General features: G+C 44.5%; 1 protein-coding gene across 1 annotated transcript in view; it reads left to right on the top strand.

The window, feature by feature from the left end:
• Cacna2d4 (calcium voltage-gated channel auxiliary subunit alpha2delta 4) overlaps positions 1-25,981 on the top strand; it is a 108,571-nt gene that overhangs the window by 27,123 nt on the left and 55,467 nt on the right. Inside the window, exons 15-23 of the mRNA XM_026411069.2 lie at positions 411-491; positions 1,568-1,642; positions 5,705-5,791; positions 6,288-6,359; positions 15,613-15,674; positions 16,743-16,810; positions 18,739-18,784; positions 18,860-18,957; positions 20,455-20,548. Of these exons, the coding sequence (XP_026266854.1) occupies positions 411-491; positions 1,568-1,642; positions 5,705-5,791; positions 6,288-6,359; positions 15,613-15,674; positions 16,743-16,810; positions 18,739-18,784; positions 18,860-18,957; positions 20,455-20,548 (683 nt within the window). The remainder of the gene's footprint in view (positions 1-410; positions 492-1,567; positions 1,643-5,704; positions 5,792-6,287; positions 6,360-15,612; positions 15,675-16,742; positions 16,811-18,738; positions 18,785-18,859; positions 18,958-20,454; positions 20,549-25,981) is intronic.

The raw sequence follows: 25,981 nt of genomic DNA on the forward strand, positions 1-25,981 counted from the left end.
AAGTCTCAGGTGGGGGGATTTCTGGAGACTTCCCTTCTCTCTCTGGCCAGGAAATACTTTCTCACAGGTCCCCTGTACTCAGAGCACCTGTAAGTTATGGTCCCCAGGATCCCAGTACTTCAGCCTCTTCTGTGAAGATTAATATTTCATTCAACTTTGGATTTCATCTAAATATTACCACTTAAATATTAATACTGGGCATTAATCTTCGCAGCAGCTAAGATTACTCCTGGGGCTTTTTCTGATGGATTCTAAATTTTTATTCCAAAGAGCTCAGTCTAAAATCTAACTGCAGAGGAAGATTCATTTAAGGCCTAAATGGCTTCCTCTCTGGAGCTCTGGAGAAGCCTAGGGTCTGGTCTGGCCTCATTTACGAGAAGTCTCCTTGATCCTCCTGTTTTTCCTTCTAGAGATCCCATGGCATTCTCCTGGGTGTGGTGGGCTCCGATGTAACCCTGAGAGAGCTGATGAAGCTGGCACCCAGGTACAAGGTGAGCATGGGTCAAGTCTCTGAGGGGAATGTGTTAAATTTTCATTGCTGTGACAAATTACCTGAGAAAATCAACTTATAAGGAGGAAAGGTTTATCTAGGTTTATGGTTTCAAAGGTGTTAGTCTATGGTCATTTGGCCTTATTGCTTTGCCAAGGTTGTACATCATGGTGGAAGTGCATGGTGGATAAAAAATGTTACTTCATGGTAGCTGGGAAGAAAAGAAAGACTAGAAGTGACCAGGGTCCCAATATCCCCTTTGAGGGCACACCCCAATAACCTAACTCTCTCCCACTAGGCTCCATCTCCTGAAGGTTCCACTAACTTCCCAAAAGTGCCACAGGCTAGCAACCAAACCCTTCAACAGATGGGCCTTTGTGAGACATTTAAGATCCAACTCTAATGGGGGCAGGTACAGGTTCCCCTGGAGCTGCCCCACCCAGGCCCAAGAGCCTCTGTCCAGGCCATGGCAGCCAAGCCTAGAGTAGGATGGGCCCCCCACTTAAGCCCCAGACAGGTGCAGGCATTGAGCATGGTGACAGCAGCTTGTCCTCAGGAGCCCTTTGTCACCACTAGCTACGACTTGTTGTGTGGCCTTCAGCAAGTTCTTTCCCTCCCTGGTTTTCCCAATCTGCTCCTCCATGCCACACAGTCCTGCTGTGAGAATGAATGAGAGGTGTCATCAAAGCACCTAGAGCGGGCTGGGGCTGTGGCTCAGGGGTAGAGCGCTCGCCTCGAATGTGTGAGGCCCTGGGTTCGATCCTCAGCACCACATAAAAATAAATAAATAAAATAAGGATATCATGTCCAACTACAACTAAAAAATAGATATTAAAAAAAAAAGCACCTAGAGGCCGTGTTGGAAGAGTCAGGAGACGATGTGTGTTATCATGGTTGTTGCAAACAGCAGAAGCTGGAAGGGACTTCATGGCCAGTGGTCAGCATGCTATTGGTACATTGCTGTTCCTATTTGAAAAACTCCTGTGAGCGGCCATCCTCAGGCTTCCTGCAGACCCAGCCCCTGTAGTTGTCCAACATAGCAGCAGTCTCATGCCCTTTCTTCCCTGACTTTGGCAGCTTGGGGTACACGGATATGCCTTTATGAACACTAACAATGGCTACATCCTCTCACATCCTGACCTCCGACCCCTGGTAGGTACAGATCTTATTTGCCTTGGGATCCTATTGATATGGGATTTGTGGGTAGTTTATAAATGTAGAACAATGCACGTATATTGGGCTCCACTTAGGATCCCAGAGGGTCATAGGAGAAAAAATACATAGACATTTTTGTCTTTGCTTTCAAAGTGTTTGCAATCTAGCAAGAGAGACAAGGCAAAAATATGTGAAGTGGTGATGTGCGGTCCAAAGAGCATGTGATGAAGGCTGCAGTTCTGAGGGCAACGAGTCCTGTAGGACATCAGCTTTTCATTACTATAACAAAATTCCTGAGATAATGAAATTATAAAGAGGAAAGATTGATTTTTCCTTGGTTTTGGAGGTTAGGCCTCTGGTGAGTGAGGGCAGCACATCATCATGGTGGACCAAACCGGTTCACTTCATGGTTGTGAAGGAAGAGAGAGAGAGAGAGAAGAATCCAGGGTTCCATAAATTCCCCTCGAGGACACACCCCCAGGGACCTCCACCTCTAAAGGCTCCACCCCCTCCCAGCCAGTGCGGTACCTGGACCCAGCCTTTACCACGTGGGCCTGTAAGTCCATGGTCCCCTCCCTGCCGCAGTGTCTTGCAGTGTGACAGACACATGAGCAGAGCACCAGGGCCCCACCAAATGGGCAGTGAACCGGGGGAGGTTGCAGGAGGCAGCAATTCCAGGTCCCCCTAAGTTTTTCTCAGGCTGTTCCTGAGTACCCCGTCCTCTTCCTAGTTCTCCTCACCCTGATTAAGAAGCTGAGGGAGTTCTCACAGGGGTTCAACTGAGCAACTGGTGGCTGAGAGAGAGAGCTGCATGGCTGTATCTGAAATCTCTACCTCCAGGGACAAGTGCTCCCTGCTGCCTCTGGTCATGGCACTGGGCACAAGCCACAGCAATGATGGCCACACCTCTCAGTGCAGTGGTTGTGGGTAGGAGAGTCAAAGTCCTAGGGAAATCTTAGCCTCGCCCCCTTCCAGTCTTCTACTGAGGAGGGGCTGCATCTCGGGGCAACCAACAGCAGGAGAACCTACCAAGGGGCTCCTCTGCCCCGGTGTCATCTGGAGAGACCTCTCTAAGCCATGCTCCATTCCATTTGGTTCAAATGGATTCTGAGTGTCCATGAGGTAACTGACCTGCTACTTAAGGGTTTAGGTAGAGAGACATCAGGACACACTGGAGACCACCATGTCCCCTCTGTCTTCACAATTCAATTCTGAGGGGCAAGCATCTGAACCCATGGCATGTCACCATCTTGGACCAGTAAGTTCTGCAGGGGACAATCCCAAGTGCTAGCAAATGAATTATTGGGGGTGGGGGACACATATGTTGATCCTGGCACTGACTTGTAGAATTAAGGGGCCCTGATGAAAAACCCACCTATCACCACCTATAGAATCAAGATGAATATCAGGCTTCCACCAATCAGTTCATACTGTGGGCCTACTGTGTGTCTGGCCTTATGATGCTTTGAAGAATTCTAGAACCAGAAATGAATATCCAATTAAGGAAATAAGATGTGCATAATTAAACAAATAGAGGATGATAGCACATGGGACTCAATTACACAACAAAAGACGTATGGTGAAGCCAATGTCATGATATCTCTTGGAAGACACTCTCAGGAAAGTCATGAAGGATGTGGCTAGTGATGTAGTCAAGTGCCGGGTTTCTGTTCACGACTAAAAGGCTCAGGGGTCACTCCAGTTGAACTGGGCTAACTGGGCTGCGCAAAATAACCACACAAGAGACACAAATACCTTTTTCTTTGGGGTCGCTATGACGGCTCCTCTGACCTTAAGGGTCCACAGAAAGAGAGAGAGCTCGCGAGAGCACGTGCTGACCCCTTTTATTGAGGAGAAGCTATTCAAATGAGGCAAGGGGTCAGGTTTCAGGGGCTGAGTATCTTCATGGTGTCCACTGTCAGCAGGTTGACTGACACCTGGGTAGGCCACACCCAAGGGCACAGTAAGAGGAGGGGACACACACAGGCACTTCCATGGAAGATTCTATCCTAAACAGGGCAAGGGGTTCTATTACAAAGGAACAGGTGAGCATAGCTTCACCCACGGGGCTGTAGCAAGACACAACCATGCAGGAGACACGTGCCTTTGAACCCAAGAAGGGTGGGGAAAGCTCTGCCACATTTCTGAGACTGAGCGCCTCAGCACCCAGCCGGGGAGTGTGACTCAGTCACGTGCAAGGTTGGTCTCCCACAGTCAAGGAAGTCAAAAGCCATTCTGTTGACCTGAAATCATTCTATATCAGTGCCCCTAAGAAAGTGGAATCATGGTTTTAAAATAAGGGACTGAAGGCAATCTTTCAGGTGCCATCAGGATTTAGGAAATGGCAGTGGACTATTGCCAAAGAAAGAGATCCCTTGGAAGAGGTGTAGGGACAGTGCAGTTCACTGAGTTTGGACATCAACGAGGCCAAGAACAGGAGCATTGTGCAAGCCAGAGTGAGGAGAAAAGGAGAAGAATGGAAGGGGGACAGCACTGTGACCGTGAGACCACAGACCTACCAGAGAGACAAGAAATAAGAATGACGATTTCCTGAAGAAACTGAGTGAATGATTAAAAAAAAAAAAAAAAAAGTTTGGCAGAAGCAAGATAATGACAAGGACTTCAGCCACCCAAGCATCTGCTGGGGGCCTCATCCTACTGAAGTAGACACTCTATTTTTTAATTCACCCTGATGACAAACTAGCCTCTCTCCTTTATTTGATGGGATTGCTAAACTAAACCGGGGAAGCTTTACAGACCTAATTGCAGAAAACTTGACAATATCTGTCTTGACAGACAGGGAGACAGAGGTGTCGATGCTAGAAAATAATGACACTCAGAGTGTTGATTAATGGCACGATGTCAAGTTGGAGAGAGGTCGTTATTAAGCACTGCAGATCTCTGTAGCACTCAAAATCCTATCAACAAGATGAAAATGCAGGAGGCAGATGCCATCAAATCTGGAAGGTCTGGCTAATACAGTCAGTGAGAAAAATCAGTACTCAGAAGGCGTTCTTCTCAAACAAAGGGCTGAAAGTCATGAGATTAAATATATTAGGGATGCAAGGAAAGCTCTGTGAAAGACCATAAAGGTGCTGGGTGTGGCAGCCCACACCTGTAATCCCAGCAACTCAGGAGGCTGAAACAGGAGGATGGAGAGTTCAAGGCTAGCCTCAGCAATTTAGTGAGACCCTGTCTCAAAAGAAAAAATAATAATAAAAAGGGACTGGGGATGGGGCTCAGTTAAGTGCCCCTGGTTTCAAAAAAAAAAAAAAAAAAAAAGAACGTGGACCAGGGTTGTGGCTCAGTGTTAGAGCACTTGCCTAGCATGTGTGAGGCACTGGGTTCGATTCTCAGCCCTGCATAAAAATAAGTAAAGGTCCAACAACAACTAATAAAATATTAAAAAAAAAAAAAAAGACCGTGAAGGTGTAAGTTAACAGTGTATCACACAGGGAAGCCCAACATGGTTTGACTGACTGAAGTCGCCCTCGGAGCTGCCAAGGTGGCGTTGCTGTCGGGGAGCCCAGCAGACTCCTAGGCAGGGGTCAAGCAGCCTTGTGCTGGTTCAGACCACACCCCCACCCACTGGCCTCGGTGGAATGCTGACTTTTGTCTTGGGGTTCCACTATGGGAGTGACACTGACTGTAAAGCCTATGCAGAGGCAGCTAACGCGTCTGCCAACTGGGAATGTTCAGCTTGGAGACGTCTCGGGAGTGACACGTGCCTGTGAAATCTCTAGGGTTGCCAGGAGGAACACATCTGTGTGGCTCCAGGGAGAGAACTGAGATCAATGGGTAAAAGTTGCAGGGAGACAGATTTCAGCTCCTCAGGAGGAAGAACTTTCTAACAATTAGAGCTGTCCAAGCCGGCTCACAAAGTAGGGAAGGCCTCATCCTGGGACATATTCACCCAGAGGCCATGAGCCCATCTGTGGCAAATGTCGGCAGGGGAAGCTCTACCCTGGGTAGAAGTAGAAGTAAAACTTAAGAAATCGCTGAGATTCTTTGATTTGTTGAGCTAACCTTGTGCTTTCCTTCCTGACCGGCCCATTCCAGTACAGAGAGGGGAAGAAATTGAAACCCAAACCCAACTACAATAGCGTGGATCTGTCTGAAGTGGAGTGGGAAGACAAGGCTGAGATCGTGAGTGGGGGCACTGGGAAGGAGAAACTTGTGAGAGGCTATGAGTTTGGGGGTCAGTGTTCCCTGCACACAGAGCAGTTGGGTCCCAGAGCCTTTCCAAGTCCAAGCCGGAGGCAATTCCCATAAGGGGCACTTCCTTGAATGACTATGAAAACATAACACTGTCTTCCTGAGTAACATGGATTAGGGAGTGGAGCAAAAGCCTATCTATCAGCGACCGAATTTGTTTTAGCCTGGCTTTTGGTCTCATCCCAGAGGAAATTATGTCTCAGCAGCATGACACCGGTGTCCCCCAGTGCCTCCATTGGCTTCAGAGCATTGCCTTGGTGCCCACTCAGAGTGACCAGCTTAAGGACTCCCAGAATCGGGTCTGTCTTCCCCCCTGGTATTCTGCTCAGAGGACACCTGGAAGAAGCCAGTGTCCCAGGGAATCCCCTGTTGTCCGATCACCCCACTGTGTGCCAAGGAACTGATGCCACTGTCTTTCTTCTCCAAGCTGAGAACGGCCATGATCAATAGGGAGACGGGTTCTTTCACCATGGACGTGAAGGCTCCACTGGACAAAGGGGTAAGTAAGGAGCTGGACACGGAGCCAGGAAGGGCGGGCGAGGAGGGTGGCTTCTTGGCATTTCACTGAGGTTTGCCTTGGACTTAGCTTAATTAGATCTTGGGAAGTGGGTGCTCTCTGTAGCCTGGAGGACTTGCTCAGGGGCCCATCCAAGGCCCGCAGCCCCAGGGGCACACGCCTGGCCAAGGCTTGCACTGCTGCTTGAACCCACACTTGGCTCTTCGGAAGCTGCCGAGTGGGGTGGGTTAGCCCCAGTCACAGCTCTTCTTCCTCCGCAGGCTGCCTGCTATTGGGCCCCTTGGTTGTTTATGACAGAAAGGGAAATGTGACAGTCCATTTTGCAAATTGTCAGCAGCTCTGCTGCAACACATTTTGTGGGAAGAGGTTGAAAATCCTCGCTACTTCTTGTAGCCGATTTCCACCGACTCTCACCACAGAGAATCAAGGACCGATACCTTCATTGGTACCATTACTGTTTTGACAGACTGCAAATCATCTAGAAAAGACCACTCCATTTTCTCACATAGAAGGTTCCGAAGCATCCACTGAATTCTTATTGTCTCTTGACATATTTACAAATGTCGCCTCCTCCCACACAGCCACCCCCACCTCCTCCTCCTGCTGCCCATCTGCCTCAGCTGAGAGAACACAGCATCTGTCTGCAACAATTAGACCCAAGTTCTTCCACAAACGCAGACCTCTGTGGAGGCCAAACAAGAAAGCATTGGGAAGGGCAAGCACTTCAAGTGTCCCTTTTAGGTCATGCGCTGATTTTCACTGGGAATATTTTATTTCTGTGATATCTGTCTGGATTTTTACAAGCTCTGAGCTGAGAAGGGCCTCCTTCCAGCAGACAAGGCAGTATCCCTGATATTGGGCTACCTGTGAGAGCTGACCCCCAAGACATTCTTTCATGCACCCTCATCCTTATCCCAGACTCCCCCTCCATGCACCCGGGCTCTCACTTAGCTCAGGCCTGCCAGAGTATCTCACCAATAATGAAACTTTCAATATGCACATGGCCCAAGGCAACTTAAAGAGAGACTTGAGTCTGGCTATGCTATACCCAGCGTACAGCGATTTTTGCAATGAGTGTAGAGCTGCCAAACACTTCTCCAAGACACCAAGGCAGAGGCCTAACCAGACCCAGCAGTCCAACTTCTCCTGAAACCACTACCCCACTCCTTTGAAATTTGTTCACTGCTACTAATAAACCATCCAGGCTACATATTCGCAATTTAACCATCTTCATGACATATGGATACTTTGACACAAAGTAGGACGACTGCGATGACAAGGACGATGATGGATATTTCATAGCATGTAGACATGAGTGTCTTGCTACTCTACTACTGTGACTGCTAATGGTGAACCACATTTATTAGGCACTGGACTGAGCGCTCATTTAATACAATCCTAGGAGGCCAAAAACTTGCCTGAGGTCACCTACATGATAAATTAAAAATTCTAGAACCCACTCCCAAACCACTGCTGCAGAGGGCCTTTCTGAAGGACTGGCCTGAGTTCTCAACTCTCCAGCCTTAAAGGTTTCCCCATAGCCTCTTTGGAATTAGCATTTCTATTTCATCTTTAAAATCCACTGTCCTAGGGCCTGGGCTGTGACTCAGTGGAAGAGCACTCACCTGCTGTGTGAGAGTCCAGGGTCAATCCGCAATGCTGAAGCAAGACAATTCGCTGTCCCGTCTCCCTCTGCCCCATCAGATCTCACTCAGTTCTCTTTAACATTTTCTCTCTTCACTTCAACCCCAGAAGCTCCCGAGCCTACACTGTGTGGGGGACATTTTGCTGGTATGCGGCCAGCACAGTGGCAGCCAGCCTTTGACTACTCTGATCTATTATGATGCCACTTTTCCCGGGTATTGCTACATTGTGTTCACCACCAACTGCTTTGTCTCCCCCACATCTTCTCTAACAGTCAGCAGACAGTGTCATTATTTTCTTGCTGCTAGTCAATCCCAGCCCTCTCTCCCAGCTCTGTGGTGTGTCTCAATTTACAAGCTTGTTCCTCCATAGAAACAATCTTCAGGTCCAGGTCTCAGCCAAGAAAAGCTTTCTTAAAGCATTGGGGGAAAATCTATTATGACTCAAGCCACGTCCTGGCACGTGGTCACTGGCTCTGCTGTTTTCTCCTTCAGACTTTATAAACATCCTTACATCCCACAGATCAATTCAGACCTTTCCCTATCTGCAGATGTGCAGCCACAGTGGCATCCCCAAGAACAGTAGTAGAAACCACAGCGTGATGGAGAGCAGGACTTGCAAACTTAAAAACCTGCAGGGCCAAATAGGTCAGGTTAAGAAATGTGAATGAGAGAAGCACAGAGGTTTCAGGGCTGGGGTGCTGGGGCTAGGGCAAACTGGAGAGATATGTGCTGTCTAAAGGACATAGTCAAAAATGGAATTTGAAATATGTCCAGCTAATTCCAAAAATATTAAAAGCACAGCCTGGGCCAAGATCCAGGATATCAAACTTGTCAGGGGTCCAGCTTCAGCCTGTACACCTTTTTCTCCAAAATGTAGACCAATAACAGGTGTCATACCTTTGACCTATCAGCAGCATCCTGGCCAGGTATCCTTAGACACATGTTTAAAAGAATAATCCAGAAAAGCAAAAGTATCCAAGCGCATCTAACCTAGTGCACATAACCTAGGAGCCTTTTAGTCATTGCACAGTGTCGATCATTTGGAACAAACAATTAGCAATGAGGGAAGGAGAGAGGCAGGCATAATGTTCTTTGCTAGCTCTTGGGTTCTTCCAAATTCATGACCCTGTTGACCTGGGTGCCCACATGTGTACACACACATAACAAGGCAGCAGCAGGCACTTTTAGATCAGAGAAAACTGCACAGTGCTGGTGGACTGTACCTGCCATCAGTGTGTGTAACAGCTGCCACTTGGCCTCTGTCCCCAAGTCTCATGCAGACTTCACTTTGGCCAACCCCAAACTTTGAGCCATGCAGGGAATTCAGTTTGGAGAAATGTAGTTCCAGCTCAGCTATTTGACACAGTACAAATTCTCTACAAGAACCAAATGGAAACTTTTTCTTTTAACATTAGACCTGTTGTTTGTATATTTAAGATGTATCAATAACGCCTCAATATACATGTGTAGCAAAGAGATTACTACAGTCAAGCATGATGACTGTGCCAATCATCTCATATATAGCTACCTTTCCTTTTTAACAGCTTTTCCTATGGAAAGGATACCTAAACTCTACCCTCCTGGATAATCACTGGGGTATTGTTTTAGTCAGCTTTTTCACTGCTGTGACTAAAAGATTGGACCAGAATAATAGTAGAGGAGGAAAAGTTTATCTGGAGGCTCACGGTTTCAGAGTTCTCACTCTAGAGATAGCCAGCTCCCCCCCTTGGGGGCTCCAGGTGAGGCAGAGCATCATGGAAAAAGAGTGTGGCAGAGGGAAGCAGCTCACATAATGATCAGAGAGCAGAGACCTCCACTGGCCAGATACAAAAGACATACCCCAAAGCCACGCCTCCAAGGACCCACCTCCTCCCGCCACACCCTACCCACCTTCAGTTACCGCTCAGTTAATCCCATCGGGATTAACATTTCTCATGACCCAATCATCTCTTCCTCTAAACCTTCTTGCATTCATTGTCTCATACATGATCTTTTGGGGGATACCGCACATCCAAACCATAATAAGTATAATATTAACTATAGATCTCTAGACTTATTCATCCTTCCAAACTTCTACTTTGTGGCTTTTTTTTTTTTTTTTTTTTTTTTTTTTGGTACCAGAGATTGAACTCAAGGGCACTTAACCACTGAGCAACATCCCCAGCCCTTTTTTGTATTTTATTTAGAGACATGGTCTCACTGAGTTGCTTAGGGCCTCACTAAATTGCTGAGGCTGGCTTTGAACTTGTGGTCCTCCTACTTCAGCCTCCCAAACTACTGGGATTACAGGCATGTGCCACTTTGTAGCTTTTGACCTACATCTCCTTATTTTCTACCCACCCATCCCTCAGCTTCTAGTAACCACTCTTTTACTCTGTTTCTGTGTATCTGACTGTTTGTTATAGGATTCCACATGATTCCATTGAGATCATGCAACATTTTATTTGTCTTTCTATGTCCAGCTTATTTCACTCAGCATAATACCCTCTAGTTTGTTCCGTGTCATTGCAAATGGCAGGATATCCTTTTTAAAGGCTGAATAATGTTCCATTGTATATGTAAGAATACACATTCTCACAATTTCTTTATCCATTCATCCATCGACAGGCACTTTGGTTGTTTGCACATGTTGGCTATGGTAAATAATAGAGCAGTGAAAATGAGTTTTCAGATAATTTTGCAAGGTGCTGGTTTCTTTTGCACATATATCCAGCAGAGGGTTTGCAAGGTCATATGGTAGTTCTATTTTTTTTTTTCTTTTAGGAACCTCAATGCTGTTTTCCACAGTGACTACGCCAGTGTACATTCCTACCAACAGTGCTCAAAGGTTCTTTTTTTCCCACATCCTCACCAACACTTGTCATTTCTTGTCTTCTTTGATAAAAGGCCATCCCAGCCAGGCACAGTGGCACATACGTGTAATCCCAGCAGCTTTGGGGAGCTGAGGCAGGAGGATCGAGAGTTCAAAGCCAACCTCAGCAATGGTGAGGCACTAAGCAACTCAGTGAGACCCTGTCTCTAAATAAAATAAAAAATAGGGGCAGGGATGTGGCTCAGTGGTCGAGTGCCCCTGAATTCAATCCTCAGTACCCACCCCACAAAATTCAACCCAATAAGTGTGAGATGACAGTTCTGTGATTTTCATTTGCATTTCCCTGATGATTAGTGATGGTGAGCACCTTTTCCTATGCGTATTGGCATTTTCATGTCTTCTTTTGATAAATATCTGTTCAGGTCCTTGGCCTATTTTTAAATTGAGTTATTTGGCCTTTTGTTATTGAATTGTGTGAATTCTTTACATATTTCCCCCTTATCAAATATCTGGCTTGCAAACACTCTCTCTAAGCTGTGGGTTAGGTTACCTCTTTATTTGTTGATGGTTTCCTTGGATGTGCAGAAGCCTTTTAGTTCGATGTAGTACCACTTGTTTATGTTTGCTTTTGTGGCTTGTGCTTCCAGATGGAAGTTTTAAAATCACAAAATACAATCACCAAAATGAAATTTTACTAAATGGGCTTACCAGCAGAGTGGGAGGGAAAGGACAGTCAACTTGGACATGTATTAATTGAAATTCCTCAATTTGAAGAACAGGAGGGAAATTGAAAGAAAAGAAGAAAGGAAATGAGGGAAGACACTTAGTGGCCATGGGACAATAAAAGTGATATATGTTCCTGTTGTCCCAGAAGGAAAAGAGACAGATGGAGCAGAAAACAGAACTTGAAAAACAAATACCCAAAAATGTCCTAAATTAGGTGAAAATATCAACCTATGGATCCAATAGTATCTACAAACCCTATGCAGGAGAAAAAGAAAAATAAAACTATATCTGGGCACAATTTTCAAAGAAGCTACAAGGAAAAAAAGATGCATCCTATAGAAGAAACAATAATAATGATGCCAACTTCTCATTCAGAAACAATGAAATACACCTTTAAAGTGCTGGAAGGGAAAATATTCTGCCAATCCAAATTTCTATATGTAGAGAATAGAACCTCCAAAAATAAGGTGAAATAAAGAACTTTTCAGATAAAGGAAACAGAGGCTTCATCACCATGAGACCTGTACTACAAGAAATCCCTAAGGATATTCCTCAGGCTGAAGAAAAATGAAACCAAATGTAAACTGAGACCTACAGAAGAGAATGAACCACACTGGAAAAGGCAAATAATGTAGCTTAATATAAGGCTATCTGTTATTTATTCTCTTAATTTCTCAAAAAGCCAATTGACTATTAAAAGCAAATAATGGAATAATACACATGGAAATGTATACAGTGTGGTCACCCCAACAAAGTAAGGTTAATCTGACATAGAAAAAACTAACCAAGCAATGTCATTCATCACATTGACGGAATAAAGGAGAAAAGTCATAGGATCATCTCAATAGATAACAAAAGAGGACTTAACAAAATTCAATTGGGAACAAAAAGAAATTTCCTCAATCTGATAAAAAGCACCTATGAAAAACCTAAAGCTAACTTTAATGATGAAATGCTGAATACCTTCTCCCTAAAACTGAGAGCCCAGCAAGGATATCTGCTTGCCTCTTCCATTCAACATTGTCCCATAGATCCAAGCCTGTGAAATGAGCAAGAAAACAAAATAAATGCAAACACTAGAAAAAAAGTAAAATTATCCTCATTAACAGACAAGATTATTGTGTACCTAGATAATCTCAATAATCTACAAAATGACTTCTACAACTGGTAGATAACTTTAGGATGTTTACAGGGCACAAGACCAACATTATAAAAATCTATTTTATTTTTATAGTTAGCAGTAAATAATTGGAAAATTAAATTATTTTTAAGTTCTAGTAGCATCAAATAGTATAAAATACTTTGGGATAAATGTAAAAAAAAAGTTTATAATGTCCTATCTCTACACTGAAAACTACCAAACATTGCTGAAAGAATATCAAATAAAAATTAGATAAATAGAAAACTATAACCTTGTTTATGAGTTGTAAGATCAAAATTGTTAAGAGAGATGTTTGTTTTTCCCAAATTGGCCTACAGATTCAACATAATCCCAATCAAAATTTTACCAGACTTCTAGAAATAGACAAGGTGATTCTAAAATTGATGTGATCAAATGCAAAAGATCTAGAATAGCCAAACTATCTTGAGATAAAACAACAAATTTGAATGATTCATACAACCTAGCTTCAGAAATTACTATAAATTTCTGATGCTACAGTTGCCAAACAGGGTGGTATTGACAAAAGAATGGATGAATGGATCAATGGAGAATCCAGAAATAGTGCCACACACATACTGTAAATTAATTTTCAATAAAAACACTTTGGCAAATCAATAGAGAAAGGAATGTCTTTTCTTTTTTTTTTTTTTTTTTTTTTTAGGAATGTCTTTTCAACAAATGTTGCTACTACAACTGAATAAATGGGATAATTTTTGTGTGAGGTCTGAGATATAGCTTAGTGTATCTCAGACCTCACACAAAAATTAATTTAAGATGAAGTCTAGTCCTCAATGTCAAAGCTAAGACTATAAAGCTTTTAACAAGAAAATGTTTTTTAAAAAAGGTCTTCTCAACATGATAGTATGCAGATGTCTTAGGCAAAAATACTAGAAAATCAAATTTGATAAACTGCACTTCATCAAAGCAAAAAGTTCTGCTCATCAAAAGACAGTCATAAGGGGCCTGGGGTTGTAGCTCAGTGGTAGAGAACTCGCCTAGCGCACATGAGACACTGGATTCCATCCTCGGTACCACATAAAAATAAAATAAAGGTTATTGTATCCACCTACAACTAAAAAACAAATATTAAAAAAGACAACCATAAGAAATTCAAAAACAAGCATAGATCGTATCCACAATATGTAAATAATTCCTACCAAGCAATAACAAGAAGACTCACAATGCACTAAAAAAAAAAATTGTCAAAGTAATTGAATAGACACATCAAAAAGGAAGATATACACATGACCAATAATCACCTAAAAAGATGCTTAACATTATAAGCCATCAGAGAAATGCTAATTAAAACTTAAAGATTCTATTTCATACCCTCCATAATGGCTAAAATTTTTTTTAAATGAAAAAGAAGGATGCCAGGTGTGGTGTGGCACACGCCTGTGATCCCCGCAGCTCGGGAGGCTGAGGCAGGAGGATCATGAGTTCAAAGCCATCTTCAGCAACTGCAAGGTGCTAAGCAACTCAGTGAGACCCTGTGGCTAACTAAAATATAAAATAGGGCTGGGGATGTGGCTCAGTGGTTGAGTGCCCCTGAGTTCAATCTCTGCTACCCATCCCACTCTCCCCGCAAAAAAGAAGGAAAAATTTAAAAAGTGATCTCCAATTCCAACACTCAAATCAGCCCACCTCGGAGCACAGAGCTCCTGAGCCCATCATCACCTGGTTCCTGATTCCCCAGGACATCCCCATGACTGCTCTGTTGAAGGGACCCTAAGGGAGGAGCACTCTGATACAGAGGAGGCAGAGGGACTCTCTGGTCAGTGAGTCCAGGGTTAGAGAACCACTCCTCTGGTTTGGTATAAAGCCAGTTTCCTACCAAAGCAAACCTTTTTTTTTTTTTTTTTTTTTTTTTTTTTGGTGTCCGTCTTCCTCTACATTCCTTCCAACATCTCACTCCAATTTCCAAAGTGAAAGAAGAAAAGTCAGGAGTGAAAAGAATAGAACAAATCCTGAGCCAACTGCAGAATGCAGCTTTCCCAATGACATAAACCTCTGTCCATGGGCAGGACAATCCACAGAGCTCCAGAGCCCAGCAAGCAACTTCACAGCAACCTCACGCAAGAGATATGAACATGAGTCATGATTTATAAATGAGAACACTGATGCTTTGAGCAATGAAGTGATTTTCCCAGGAACACACAGCTTGGCCAAGCTGGGCTCAAATCCAGATTTGTCTCAGCCCAGCCCATGCCCTTGGCCACTGTATGCACACGACCTAATGGTACAAATTAAACTGCAACCTAGAACACAGCAGCTTAGCAGGAAAGAGAAGTTGGAAAGAGGATGATGTGGCCTGGGACCGGGGGCACAGTGGGGAGGGGTGGGTGTGCCCCTTCTTTCTTCCATGGTTAAATGGAGAGAGAAGGAGGGTCGTAAGCAGACTGTCTATTTATGAGCTCCAGAAGTTTTCTTCGTGGACAGCCAGCTCCTCTCTGATCCCGTAGGAACCCCAGAGTCACCATCTGTCTGCATGGCCCAATATGGCAGCCAATAGCCAGACTGGACTTCTAAATTTAAAGCTGTGTTAATTAAGGTTAACTAAAATTGGAGTATTCCGCTCGACAGTGGCACATTTCAAGCGCTCCATAGCCACAGGCAGCTGTGATGGACGGGGCAGGTCCAGGTCCACACCTTGGTCCTTAAAGCCAGGCACCCCCCTCCCCAAGAGGCTGCAAAGTGCTGGACCCTGAGATGATTCTGCTGGTGGATGTCAACATGATGGGGCGTGTGGTGTGGTCAGGGAAGCAGTGTGGGGAGTGAGGGGCGTGTACAGAGGTGACTCAAACCCCAAGGGTGTCAGGCAAGGGGCTAAGTGGTCCCAGAGGCCACTCTCCTCTCCAGCAAGCACCTTCTCCTTTCTGCTCTTTTCAGAAGCGAGTTCTTTTCCTGACCAATGACTACTTCTTCACAGACATCAGTGACACGCCTTTCAGGTGAGGGACCCCGCGCCTTATTAGCAGGGGTGGGGGTGGGGTGGGCAGGGTGGAACATGAATACCAACAGCTCAGGGTAGAACTTCCAGAACGGAGGGATGGGTTTTCTCATATTGAGTTGGCAGTTTTGTGGTAATAGCAAAAGAACCAGGTCAGCCTTCAGGGAAAGGTCTAGACCTGCTTTGCCCTTGTAGCCAAGTGTGCTGGTTCTGCACTCAAATTCCTGGTTTGAATCCCGACTCTATCACTTATAAGCTGTGTGACCTTAATCCTCTTATTTAACCTCTCTGTGTCTTAGATTGCTCATCTGTGACATGAGGGTAATAATAATAGCTACTTCTTGGCAGTGTTGTGAGGATGAAATGACATGATCTACTTAGAGGATCAAAGCAGTAACTTCTTGTAAGATGAAAGGATCTGTTTGAAATATCTCCTAGGTTCCCTCCCACTGTACAAATATTTGACTCCAAGCATTATACAAATTGGTAAACAAATGATCCTTATCTCTGAATTGCTTCCTTTCCCAATAAATTCCTGTCACCATGCCCTGACTGCAGAATTTTAGAATATTAGAATACCCAAGGAATTTTGCAAAATGGCCAGTGCTCAAGCCTCTTGTAATGTAATCAAAATGTCTGGGGTGGATCCCAGTCATTATGTCTTTTAAAGCTCCCAAGATTCAGATCTGACTTCTACCAGGAGAGGTGGGCATGGTAGGACTCACCAGGTGGGAAAGGAGTCTTCTAGTGAGACCTACAGACCTCTCCACATTTCTGGGTCATGGGAGGAGGGGACTGTGAGGTTCACAATGTGCCTTGCTTAAAATGGGATCTGAGGGGCTCCTGGTCTGGAACTTCCAGGGCTTTCTCAAGAGGAAAGCCCAATTTAAAAGTAGTGGTGCTGTCTCAGTTCTAGAGGGGACAACTTGGGAGGCCAAGGCTGAAGAAGGGGGTTTGACTTGCATGCTCCTTGTTGGGGCGAAAAGCTCCTAACCTGAGCTAAGAACCAGTGGGTGCAGTGGGACATTGTCGGGCACATGCTTCTGTGTGTCTTCTCTTCTCTCTGCAGCTTGGGAGTGGTGCTGTCTCAGGGCCACGGGGAATATGTCCTCCTGGGGAATACATCTGTGGAAGAAGGTGGGTCAGGTCAAGGACCAACGGACAGGAAAGTGGGAAAAATGGACTCTCCCAGGGTGGAGCCAGTTTGACCACCTCCCCATCCTCCTGCTTGAGAGCAGCCCCTAGGGGTAGTGCCACCAGGTAGGGAGGACATGTGTGTCCCTGATGCCCAGGACACACAGGATCTGCCAGTCAGCTGTCAAACGGTCAAAGCCAGGCTTGCCACCTGTGCATGATCGGGTCAGGGAGGCCTTGCTGGACCAGAGGAAGAGGAGGAGGCCGCCCAGGGAATGCATTTTACCTGTCAGAAGGGCTGAGCAGGGAGGAGGCAAAGGAGGCTGGGAAGAACGTGGGAGCAAGCTGAGTGTGGTGCTGCTCACCTCTGCCCCCGGCTACCAGGGAGGCTGAGACTGGAGGAACCCAACCTGCCCATGACCTGCAGCTGCCTGGGCCCCTTGAGAGAACAAAAGCTATATCCTGGGGCAGGGTCTTGGAGAGTCCTGGGAAGGCGTGGCCTTGATGCTGTTTAGCACCCACATTCTGTACTTTCTTCCTGCTGAGCCCTTTAAGGCATCCATGGCATCATCATTCTACCACCACCCCAGTCATTGTCCCCTCTCCCCTGGACAACTATAGCGGCCTCTAACTGGTCTTTCTGCCTCTTTCTTTCTCTGAACTTCATCCCAAGGGATCTTTCTAGAAATGCCAAATCTGACAGCATCCCTGCTAACCACCTCTGAATTCTCACTCCCCCTGCACAAGCTCCTAGTTCTTCCTGTGTGCTGCGCTTTCTCCTGGAAGGCTCTCCTCTCTGACCCCACTCTTTACCCCAAGTTTACTTCAGATGACACTTTTCTGGGGGCTACCCTGCCCCTGCCCCTGCCCCAGCCTGGGTGAGGTTTCTGCTCTGTGCTTACCTGGAGCTCTGCGATGTTGGAAAGCCCTCCTGGTCTGTCTTCTGCAGTCCCCCAGCCATCAAGCTCCCCAGCCTTCCCTGTGCCTTCTTCTTCCCTAGGCTCATCCTCCTCTACCTAGATACTCCCAGGTTACATGGCTCCAGGAGACAGAGAGAGCCGTCCCCCACCCACTTCTGGTCCAGGGGCTTAGAGCCCTGGAGTCAGTTGGGCCTCTGTGGGTGAAGGAGTTCCCCTCTCTAAATATTTGCAGCTGTTTCTGGTCTGTGTCCATTCAATACCCCTTCAAAGGTCTCCCACATGCCCTATTGGCCTTTCTATATTCCTTTCCTAAAATAAAATTTTTTAAAAAGTCCTTATTGAGCACCTATTTATGACCAAGCTCTGGCAGGTGTCAGGAGGGCATTTGCTCATTTGTTCATTCAAAAGCGTGGACTGAGCTCAGGTGCTGAGCTAGGCAAGAGGCTCCTGGGAGCACACAAGACAGACATGGCCCACTCCTGGGCTCCTGTCTGCTGGCCACTGAGCTCGGTCAGTTCCAATGGAGCCAATGAAGACCAAATACTGGTTTCAAAATATTAGCGCCTTGGAGGGAGATGCTAAGAGAGACTAGACATGGCCTCCTCAAGGAGCTGCTGTCTAGGGGAAGCATTAGGACTTGTCTAACATAACTAAGATTCCATCTGGAGAGGGAAGAGTGATGTGAAAGCTGAAGGAGAAGGAAAAGGTGACCTCTGGCTGGCCGGGTGGCTCACGCAGACGTGATATTCATCCTGAACCTTGAAAAATAGGTAGGATTCAGACGTGAGGCCATGGGTAGAAAAAGCGTTCCAGGGAGCTGGGCCCACGTGGGCAAAGGCATGCCTGTGCAGACCCAGCCTGTTCCCCTGAGTGAGCCCCTCCTCTGGGCTAAGAATGAGAAAGACCAGAGCCCAGTCCTGCCTTCAGAAGCACATGGGCCAGTCCCTTCCACACACTCCGCGTGCACAGCCCAACAGTGGGCGTCGTCCTGAACGTGCACTCTGGTTTCAGGCCTGCACGACCTGCTTCACCCAGACCTGACCGTGGCCAACGACTGGTAAGCAGGGAGCAGAGGATGGGAGGGAAGAGGAGGATTTTATATTGAGGTAACACAGACTCTCCGGGGTTCCAGGATCTACTGCGTCACAGATATTGACCCAGACCACCGGAAGCTCAGCCAGCTGGAGGCCATGATCCGCTTCCTGACGGGGGAGGATCCAGACCTGGAGTGTGAGTAGGGCCTGCCCATGCCCATGGAGGTCAGCTAGGCCTCTGGGATCCCACAGCTCAGGGCTGAAGGGAAGGGAGGGAATGAAGGGGGAGAGGAGGCTGCCACTCGGCCCTATCCCTGAGTACATGGAGAGCTTAGGGAGACTCCCAAAGAAAGGGGCACAACCATCTTAACCATAGGGCCAAGCTCTGGGGACTGTGGTGACGTCAGGATATCCCCATGTCATGGGCTGGGATCCTTTTAAGCCTCTGTCAATTGAACATTGTTAAGGGCACCCCCCACCTGACAGATCTGTCCCCACTGCCACCTAACAGTGTGCCCCAGCAAGTGAAGTCCTCAGCTCTGTAGAGGAGAACCTTTGGCCAGTTGGTGCAGAAAGCCCGTGGCTCACAGGTGTTTTCTAAGCCTCTAAGTCTGAGGACCAACCTGAAGTTCTCCTGCACAAAGGCAGCTGGAGAGCTCACTGGGCCACACTTTCAGCAAGTTCCTCCGTCCTCTTGCCTGGTCATCCTGCTACCTAGGTGTCTCCCCATCTGCCTCTCAGGCCAGCCCACCAGGTTCCTCATTTGCTCATTCACTCATTCCATCAAAGAAATCTGAATGGAGCCTGCCCCTTGTGTCAGGCTCCGAGGGAGGCCTTAAAGTTACAGAGACAACCCAGGCAAGGCCACTGCTGTCACAGAGCTTAATCTAGTGGCAAAACCAGACATTCATCTACTAGGCACATACAAGTAGATGTAAGTTGTTAGAATCATGATAAGCACTTTGAATAAGGTATTGCATGGAGAGAAACAGAGGCTGTTTGAATGGACAGGCAAGGCAGACCACCTTGTCAGGCAGTGTCTCTTAGGCTAAGGATGAAAAAGAGCCCCTGAGTATCTTAGTAGAAGCTCCTTTGGGGGTAACAAAAATATATGAAACTAGATAGAGATGGTGCTTGTACAACACTGTGGACGTACTGAACACCACTGGATCACTCACTATCAATTGGTTAGTTTTGCACTATGTGAATTTCATGTCAATAAAAATAACATTTTAAAAGAGAGGAAAAGAAAGAGCAGCCCACGCAGAGTCAGACCAAGGGAACAGAATATACAGAGGTGTTTAGACAGGAAAGAGCTTGGCAAGGTCAAGTTCACGGACTGATAAACGCCAAGGTGTCCTGCCAGTCAAGGAGCAGATGGAGGATGGGGGATGGGAGGGGGCAGGGGGCAGATCCCAACCTGACGTCATTGAGAGAGTCTCCTAACTTCATAGAATGTCCATATTAGAAAGAACCTTCGACATTATTCTGTTCTGCTAACATCTGTTTTGGAGTTGAAGGCTAGAAGCTGAAAGAGGTGATTTCACTTCCTCAAACTCATGTGGTGGTTTTATGCATCCCAGATGCATGTTCACGAGGTGCATCTTGCTCCCTGAACTTTAGAGGGGCATGTGAGCTGAGGTCGTAATCAGGGGGCCTCAAGGGGCTTGGTTTCCTTTGGCTTTGCCCCCAGGTGATGAAGAGCTGGTGCGGGAGGTGTTGTTTGACGCGGTGGTGACAGCCCCCATGGAAGCCTACTGGACAGCGTTGGCTCTCAACATCTCTGAGTAGGTACCAGGAGAGGCTGACGGTTCCCAGGAGGAAAAGCAGCCAGGCCTGTTGCAGGCCCCCATCTTTCCCTTGGCTGAGTCAGGCCCCTCCTACCACCTGGCTGGCAGCTCAGGAGCACCCACACCCTCTGGCCCAAGATGAACATGAACGATGACGAGGACAGGGACACATGGGGAGGGGTGTGGGGTGAGAACGACCTTCGCACAGCCTCAGCAAGGCAGGGGCTCGGCACACCTTCCACGCACAGCCCACGCTGCTGCCTGCTCCTGAGTTCAGGTGCCTCGTGGCACAGGTTGGTATCCCTACCCCAGGACAGCCCCCATTCCAAGAACCCCTCTCTCTGGGTTGGGGTCTAGCCATCAGACCTCATTAGCTAAAGTGCCCTGGCAAGAGCAGTTCAAATGGGTCAGAGCTTTGTTTCCAGTAAGTAAGGTCACAGCATCCATGAACTTGACCTCAGTGTTTCCTAGATCCTTCGGTGTCTGATGACAAATAAGTAAGTAAAACCTGGTTGGAAAGAGCACTTTTCACTCTATAACTTTTTGGGTATGATTTTGAATCATGTAGATATAAGTTCTATACAAAATTAAACCTGAAATAAATAAAGAATTCAGTAGCCCAAGCACTAAGAACTTCCTGTTTATGAATCCATTGGCTCCTCACAGCAAGCCTGTGATATAGCTGCTATCATTACTCTCATTTCACAGGCACGGTCATACTGAGCAGCTTACCCAGGGTATTACACCTCATAAACAACCCAGCGGGAATCCAGCCACCAGGCCCTTCTGCAAAAGGCTGGACCCCTACGTTTGGAGAGGAGGAGCATGATCTTCCTCTTTTCAAGTTCAGAGATGAATCACAGATATTTTTTAACATTGAGAAACATTGAGGAGCAAATGTGCTTAGCCAGGTTGTGCGTTAGGAAAGATGACCTGGGAAATGAATATAAAATAATATGAAGCTAAGGAGAAAGATGATACAACAGCCTCTGTAGATGCAGGAAAGGGATTTGAACAAGTAATAGTATCCATTCATGGTTTCAAAAAATACTTGATAAAGACAAAGTGGGCCTACGATTAAAGTCAGAATGTTAATAGGGCTTGAGGCTCTCCCACTGAAGACGGGAACAAGAGAAAGGAGGCCTTCCCCCACCCCGAGCCACAAGGTCAGAAGGTGCCATCAGACAAGAGAAAGCACTTAGAGGCAATGAGGGCTGGAAAGGAAGAGGTAGAATCATCTCTATTTAAAGATGATACGATTAGGGCTGGAGATGTAGCTCAGTGGTAGAGTGCTTACTTAGTATGCATGGGTCCCTGGGTTCCGTCCCCAGCACTGCAAAATCAATAAAGATAACAAGATCATACACTCGGAAACTCCAAAAGGGTTAACAGGAAAACTGCCGTGGCCAACAAAAGAATTTAGTAAAGAAGCAGGTTATAATATCAACATTCAAAAATGAAAGAAGACATAACGTGCAAAGACAAATCTATTTAAAAGAGCAAGAAATAAAATGTAATAAATTTATAAGAGTATAAGAATATATAAGGCATATACTATAAGAACTGTCCAAAAACCTATATAAAGAAAATTATGAAACACTCCTGAAAGACACAAAAGTAGACTTGAACACATGGAAAGACATACGGTGTTTTTGAATAGGAGGACACAACATTAGAAAGATGTTAATCCTCCCAAGTTAATTTATAAACTTAATGCAATCCCAATGGAAATGCCATCAATATTTTTCTGCATCCAGATAAATGGATTATAAATTTCATTTAGAAGAATGGGCAAGAATAGGCAAAAATCTCTGGAAAATAAAAAAGCAATGAAGCCAGAACAACCCTGCCAAGGTACTAAGACATATTACAAAGCCTCTACGGTGTATGAAGTGTGGTACTGGCATGCAAAACGTCAGGCAGACCCAGGGGACAGAATAGAAAATTCAGAAATTTCGTCTGCATGCATGTGGAAATTTAGTCTATGACAAAGCATCACGTCAGATCAGTGAGGGGAAGATGGGGTTTTTTTCATAACTGGTTTGAAAGCCATATGGAGAATGATAAAATTGTGTTCTTTTCTTGTACCATACACCTGGATGAAGTCCAAGTGACTCAGAGATTTAAATGTAAAAAATAAAAAAAATGAAACTATATAAGTACTAAAAGAAAACATGAACTAGTTGCTCTAAAACCTAGGAGTGGGGAAATCTTTCCCAACAATGACTCAAAATTCAGAAGCAATAAAAGAATGACTAATAAATTTAACAACATAAAAATGTTTGTATGGCAAAAATAAAAACATAAGCAAGGTAAAAAGAGAAATGACAAACTGGAAAATGTTTACAATTATGAAACAGATAACGTGTTGGTTATGTTATATATTCATGATAAATAAAGAACTTCAAAAATAGAGAAGTGAAAGACCAACTATTGCATAGGAAAAGTGGTCAAGACATACGAACGGTTCATAGAGAAAAAATGCACTTATTCCTTACATAAATGAACAATACTCAACCTGTACCAAGGTGGTACTTCTCATCCATTAAATAGATAACCATCTAAGATTGTCAGCATGTACTGTGTGTGAGATAATTAGCAAAATTATGTATACATTTAGCTTATAACCCAGCAATCCCAAAGACACAGGAAGTTATCTCAAAAATACACTGAAAGAGATGAGAAGTTGTACACATAAGTACCACTTATAGCAATAAGAGATTGGAAGCAACCTAAATGCACACCAGTTTATTTAACACTAGTTAAATAAACTATGGTAGATCCACACAATGGAATACTTACTATGCAACTATAAGAAATGATACATTTGTCTATATGCTGTATGGTATTATTTCTAGCGATAGAAAAAAGGTGTGCTTAATCCCCCTCACCATTTATCTAAAGAAAAAATAAAAATATATTTTCAAAATTACCTACACAGGTATACATAGACATGTAGGTATATACATATTCATTTTTTGTTTGTGTTTTACTTGTTTTTTCAAACTTTTAAATTTAATTTTTTTGTACTAGGGATTGAACCCTGAGGTTTTACCACTAAGCCACATCCTCAGACCTATTTATTTTTGATTCTGAGACAGGGTCTTGCTTGCTAATTTGCTTAGTACTTCACGAAGTTGCTGAGGCTGGCCTTGAACTTGTGATTCTTTTGCTCAGTCTCCCACATCACTGGGATAACAGGTACGCACCACCCACACAGATAAATTTATCTTTGAACTGACACAGAAAAACTGTAGATTTATTAAATACCATGTGATGTTTTGAAACACATACATTGCATAATGTTTGAATATCCATTGCTTCAAATACTTATCCTTGCCTTATGGTTAAAACATTCAAAATCATTTCTTCTAACTTTTGAAATGGACAGCACATTGCTGTTTTCTGTAGCCACTCCACTGCTCCATTGTACACCAAAACTTTGTGCTCTTAACTACAAGTTCATACCCATTGACCAACCTCTCCCCATCTTTCCCCACAACTCTCCCTGGCTTTGGTAACCACCACTCTACTCTTCACAAACATATTTTTTAATGAAATGAAAAACCAAGTAGAAAGTCAGGGGCAGTGGTGCACGCCTGTAATCCCAGCAACTCAGGAGGCTGGGGCAGGAGGATCGTAAGTTCAAAGCCAGCCTCAGCAACTTAGTGAGGCCTTAAGCAACTCAGTGAGACCCTATCTCTAATAAAATATGAAAAAGGGCTGGAAATGTGATCAATGGTTAAGTGCCCCTGGGTTTAATCCCTAGTACAAAAAAAAAAAAAAAAAACCAAGATGTTACTCTAGGAAGAAGAAAGAACATGGGGACAGATATATATATATTACATTTTCTCTGCATATGTCTTATTTTTAATCTGGACTTTGGAACCCTGCAAAGCTTTATATAATTATGAAACATTTAAATTTAAAAATTAATCTAGAGGTTGAGGCTGTGCCTCAGCGGTAGAGTGCTCACCTGGTGTGTGTGAGGCACTAGGTTCAATTCTCAGCACCACATGTAAATAAATAAAAGTCTGTCAACAATGAAAAGTATTTTTAAAAATCATCTAAAAAATCAAAATCAAATAAAACTAATAAACCTAATTATGTATCAAGCTCATGAAATAACTACACAGGGAAAGTCTTTCAAGGGGCATTAGAACTCGAAACACTAAATAAATGAAATCTTAAACTATGTTAAGTAATTACAGTGTTAGAAATTGTATTGGCATTGTTATTAAAAATAGGGGGTATGATAAATTTTATTATATTGCTGTCATTAGAAAAATTTCAGCAAAAGAAAAAGATATGCAAATTTTAAATTAATTAATCAATTTTAATTAGTTATACATGATAGCAGAATGCATTTTCATTCATCGTACACAATTGCAGCACAAGTGTTTTTTCTCTGGTTGTACTTGATGTAGCGTCGCACCATATGTGCAGTCATACATATACCTAGGGGAATAATATCCATCTCATTCTACCATCTTTCCTGCCCCTATACCTCCTCCCTTCCCTTCCCTTCCCTTTGCAGAATCAAAGTTCCTCCATTTTTCCCATGCCCCAGCCCCCATTATGGATCAGCATCCACTTATCATAGAGAACATTGGGTCTTTGGTTTTGGAGGATTGGCTTACTTCTCTTAGCATGATATTCTCCAACTCCAACCATTTACCTGCAAATGCCATAATTTTATTCTCTTTTAATGCTGAATAATATTAGATTGTGTATATATACACAAACTATTGTATATATATACACACAACAGTTTCATTATCTATTCATCTATTGAAGGGCATCTAGGTTGCTTCCACAGTTTAGCTATTGTGAATTGAGCTGCTATGAACATTGATGTGGCTGCATTACTATAGTATGCTGATTTTAAGTCCTTTGGGTATAGACTGAGGCGTGGGATAGCTGGGTCAAATGGTGGTTCCATTTCAAGTTTTCTCCATACTGCTTTCCAGATTGGTTGCACCAATTTGTAGTCCCATCAGCAACGTATCAGTGTGCCTTTTCCCCGACATCCTCGCCAACACCTATTGTTGTTGTATTCTTGATAACTGCCATTTTTACTGGCATAAGATGAAATCTTAGAGTTGTTTGACTTGCATTTCTCTAATTACTAGAGATGTTGAACATTTTTTCATATATTTGTCGATCGATTGTATATCTTCTTCTGAGAGTATCTGTTCAGCTCCTTAGTCATTTATTGATTGGGTTGTTTGTTTTTTTGGTGTTAAGGTTTTTTGAGTTCCTTATATGTCCTGGAGATCAGTGCTCTATCTGATGTGGTGTGGCAAAAATTTGCTCCCACTCTATAGGCTCTCTCTTCATCTCATCGATTATTTCTTTTGCTGAGAAGAAGCTTTTTAGTTTTAATCCATCCCATTTATTAATTCTTGATTTTATTTCTTGTGCTTTAGG

The sequence above is a fragment of the Urocitellus parryii genome, chromosome 5 (assembly GCF_045843805.1).
Source record: "Urocitellus parryii isolate mUroPar1 chromosome 5, mUroPar1.hap1, whole genome shotgun sequence".
Lineage (NCBI taxonomy): Eukaryota > Metazoa > Chordata > Mammalia > Rodentia > Sciuridae > Urocitellus > Urocitellus parryii.